Source organism: Eimeria necatrix, genomic scaffold (assembly GCF_000499385.1).
Source record: "Eimeria necatrix Houghton genomic scaffold, Enh_scaff452, whole genome shotgun sequence".
NCBI lineage: Eukaryota > Apicomplexa > Conoidasida > Eucoccidiorida > Eimeriidae > Eimeria > Eimeria necatrix.
Genome location: NW_013654338.1, coordinates 25,001 through 28,100, shown reverse-complemented (window position 1 = coordinate 28,100; position 3,100 = coordinate 25,001). Strand labels below are relative to the sequence as shown.

The window sequence follows — 3,100 nt, the reverse complement described above, 5'->3', positions numbered from 1 at the left end:
TTTGCATGCACAGGAAAAGAAAAACAAAAGATTTATATAATTGAAAGAAATATAAATTAAATAAATTATTTATTTCTTTCAATTTCATAAACATTTTACTTTCCCTTTTCCCTGCATGCATGCAGCCAATGCAGCCGATCTGGCGGCGCTGCAGCAGCAGCAGCAGCAGCAGCAGCAATTGGTGCGGCGGCGGCAGCAGCAGCAGCAGTACTTGGTACTGCAGCAGCTGCAGCAGCAGCAGCAGCAGCAGCAGCAGGGTCTGTTGCCTCCTGATAAGAGGTTCTTTCTGGCAGGCTAATTCAAATAAAAGTAATTAGGAAATAAATAAAATAAATATTTATTTTTAAACTACATTAATCCACTTCTGCTGCCTCCTAAAAGAATCTCTCTAACAGATTAAATATAATAAAATTGCTGCAAAGGCTTTTGCTGCTTGCGTCGGCAAGCAGCAGCAAGAAGCCATCCCTCAAGCCTAAACAGTGGTTCTGCTGCTCCCGCAGAAGCAGCAGCAGCAGCACAAGCTGCTGCTGCTGCTGCTGCTGCTGGCCACACCGCAGCAGCAGCAGCTCCGCAGCAGCAAAACTGTCACTGCTACTAAGAAATCTCACATCAAGAGAACTCTTGCGTGGCAAACAGCTGCAGCAACTGCTGCCCTGCGGCAGCAGCAGCGACACTGCTGCTGCTGCTGCTGCTGCTGCTGCTGCTGCTGCTTTCTCCTCTGTCGCTACTGCAGCAGCTGCAGCAAAAGCCACAGAAGCAGAAGCAGACGCAAGCATTCCTGAGTGTTAAGTGCCCGCCGTTGCACACAACGGCGCTGCTGATTGCTGCTGCTGCTGCTGCTGCTGCTGCTGTTCCTGCTGCTGCTGCTGCTACAAACCCCAGATGTGACTACAGCCTCAAGCTGCGCCTTCTGCTGCAAGGCCGCCCTCATCACTGTTCACAAGCGCCCGCTGCTCCTGGTGCTGCTGCTGCAGCTGCTGCTGCAACTGTTGCTGTTCCTGTTGTTGCTGCTGCCCTGCATTTTGCTTCATTTCCTCAAGTTGGGCCATTGCGGCTTGCTGCAGCAAGTGCTGCTGCTCTCGCAGCAGCAGGTCCTGCTGCTCCCGCAGCAGCAGGTCCTGCTGCTGCGGCAACACTACGTACTGCTGCTGCTGCTGCTGCTGCTGCTGCTGCTGCTGCTGTATTTGCTGCCCCGCCAGATCCGGCTGCATCCGCCGCAGCGCCCCATTGCAAGTTACGCTGGAAAAAAACTCGCTGCCTGTAGCCACATCTGGCTGCTGCTGCTGCTGCTGCTGCTGCTGCTGTTGCTGCTGTGACAAGTTAGTTGCTGCGGCACTGGGAGGTGCCTGTTGTTGCTGCTGCGGCGCTGCAGGAACAGCAGCATCAAGTGCTGCTGCTGCTGCTAAGTGGGGGGCAGCAGGAGCCTGCTGCAGCGTGTCTGCTGCTGCATGCATTTGCTGATGCGCCGCAGCAGTGGCCCTTCGGATGTCGCCGTTTCCTGTGCAGCTGCTGCTGCTGCTGCTGCTGCTTGCTTCCGGGGTCAGCAGCTGCTGCTGCGTGTGCTCTGCTGCTTTCAACGGTGCGGGACTCGCTGCAGCGCCCCCAGCAGCAGCAGCAGCAGCAGCAAGAGATTCTGTCAGCTCTCGGATTCGCAGCTGCAGCGCAGCGAACTCCTGGTCAATTGTTTGCTGCTGCTGCTGCTCCTCCGCCATTTGCCGCTGCAGTGCTGCTGTTTGCGCCTGCAGCTCCACTGGGCTGAGGTGTATCTGCTGCTGCAGCGCCGCAAGCTGCTTCTGCGTCAGCAGCATTCTCCTGCGCACGTTTTCCCGCTGCTGCTGCAGCAGCAGCTGCTGCTGCTCGTAGTTTTGCAGCCGCAGCCGGTGCCCCTCTAATGCTGCTGCAGCTGCGTCGCCGTCGGCAGCAGCAGGACTTGCTGCTGCGGCTGCTGCTGCTGCTGCGCTCGCACGCTGGTGACGCGCGCTGCTGTGCTGCTGCTGCTGCTGCTGCTGCTGCGAGTGGCGAACTCTGCTGCGGCTGTTGCCTTCGGTTCGTTTCTCAGACCTCCTGGAGCGGGAGCCCGTGCTTGCTGCTGCTGGCGACTGCAGCAGCACCTGCTGCTGCTGCTGCTCCTCCTCCTCCTGCTGCAGCGCCGCCTCCTGCTGCTCTGCGTCCATCTCCGACACCTGCAGCAAGCAGCAGCAGCAAACAGCAGCAGCAAACGCATGCATCCTCCTGGCTGCCGCCACAGGCTAGCTAGCTGGCTAGCTGGAAAGACGCACGAAAGAGCTGTTTAAAAGGCTCTACAGCTAGCTGCCTCAAGGGCAGCTGCAGGCAGCCAGCTAGCTACTAGCTCGTTTCTAGCTAGCTAGCTAGCTAGCTAGCTAGCTAGCTAGCTGGCTATCTACAGAAATGTTCTAAGGCTAAGAGTGGCTCTTTAGTTATCTGCTCCTCGGAGCAGCTGCGCCTAGCTAGTCAGCTAGCTAGCCTGCCAGCTAGCCCGATAGCTAACCGGCTAGCTAGCCACGTAGCCAGCTAGCTAGCTAGCTAGCTGGCTAGCTAGCCAAGTAGCCACTTGCCTTCCTCTCCAGTCGCGCCCGCCACCGCTCTTCCCGCGTTGCTGCTGTGTTGATCGGTTTGCTGCTGCTCTCGTCGAGCTCGCCCTCAACTTCCAGGTAGTTCACTGGCTTCCGCTCCCGACGCCCTGCAGCAGCAGCAGCAGCAGCAGCAGCAGCAGCAGCAGCAGCCAGTGATGCCCAGGCGGGGGAACGCGGACAGGACAGCGCAGCAGCAGCAGCCTCAGCAGCAGCGGGACGCGCACCGCAGGAGCAGCAGCAGAAGCAACAGCAGCACCAAGAACCACAGCAGCAGCAGCAGCAGCAGCAGCAGCAGCGGCAGCAGCAGCAAGACAAACCCGTGACGACGCCCCACTGGGCCGTCTCCAGCTGCCTCTCCACGGCCTTCCGGCGCCTCTCTTCTCTGCTCCGCTGCCGCTGCTGCTGCAGCAGCAGCTGGTGCTGCTGCAGCAGCTGCTGCGCCAAGTCCGCCATCCCTTCCTCCTGAGGAGGCAGCAAGCAGCAAAACGCAACGGCCTCAACTGCAG

General features: G+C 58.6%; 2 protein-coding genes across 2 annotated transcripts in view; both read right to left on the bottom strand.

The window, feature by feature from the left end:
• Positions 1 to 896: 896 nt before the first annotated feature.
• ENH_00055330 (hypothetical protein, conserved) lies at positions 897 to 2,228 on the bottom strand (the record flags this gene model as incomplete). Its single annotated transcript, XM_013581575.1, has 1 exon — positions 897 to 2,228. The coding sequence occupies one exon, from the start codon at positions 2,226 to 2,228 to the stop codon at positions 897 to 899; it is 1,332 nt and encodes a 443-aa protein (XP_013437029.1).
• Positions 2,229 to 2,552: 324 nt separating this feature from the next.
• Positions 2,553 to 3,100, bottom strand: part of ENH_00055320 (hypothetical protein, conserved) — a gene marked incomplete at both ends in the record, with an annotated part of 6,378 nt that continues 5,830 nt past the window's right edge. Inside the window, 2 exons of the mRNA XM_013581574.1 lie at positions 2,553 to 2,701; positions 2,912 to 3,056. Of these exons, the coding sequence (XP_013437028.1) occupies positions 2,553 to 2,701; positions 2,912 to 3,056 (294 nt within the window). The remainder of the gene's footprint in view (positions 2,702 to 2,911; positions 3,057 to 3,100) is intronic.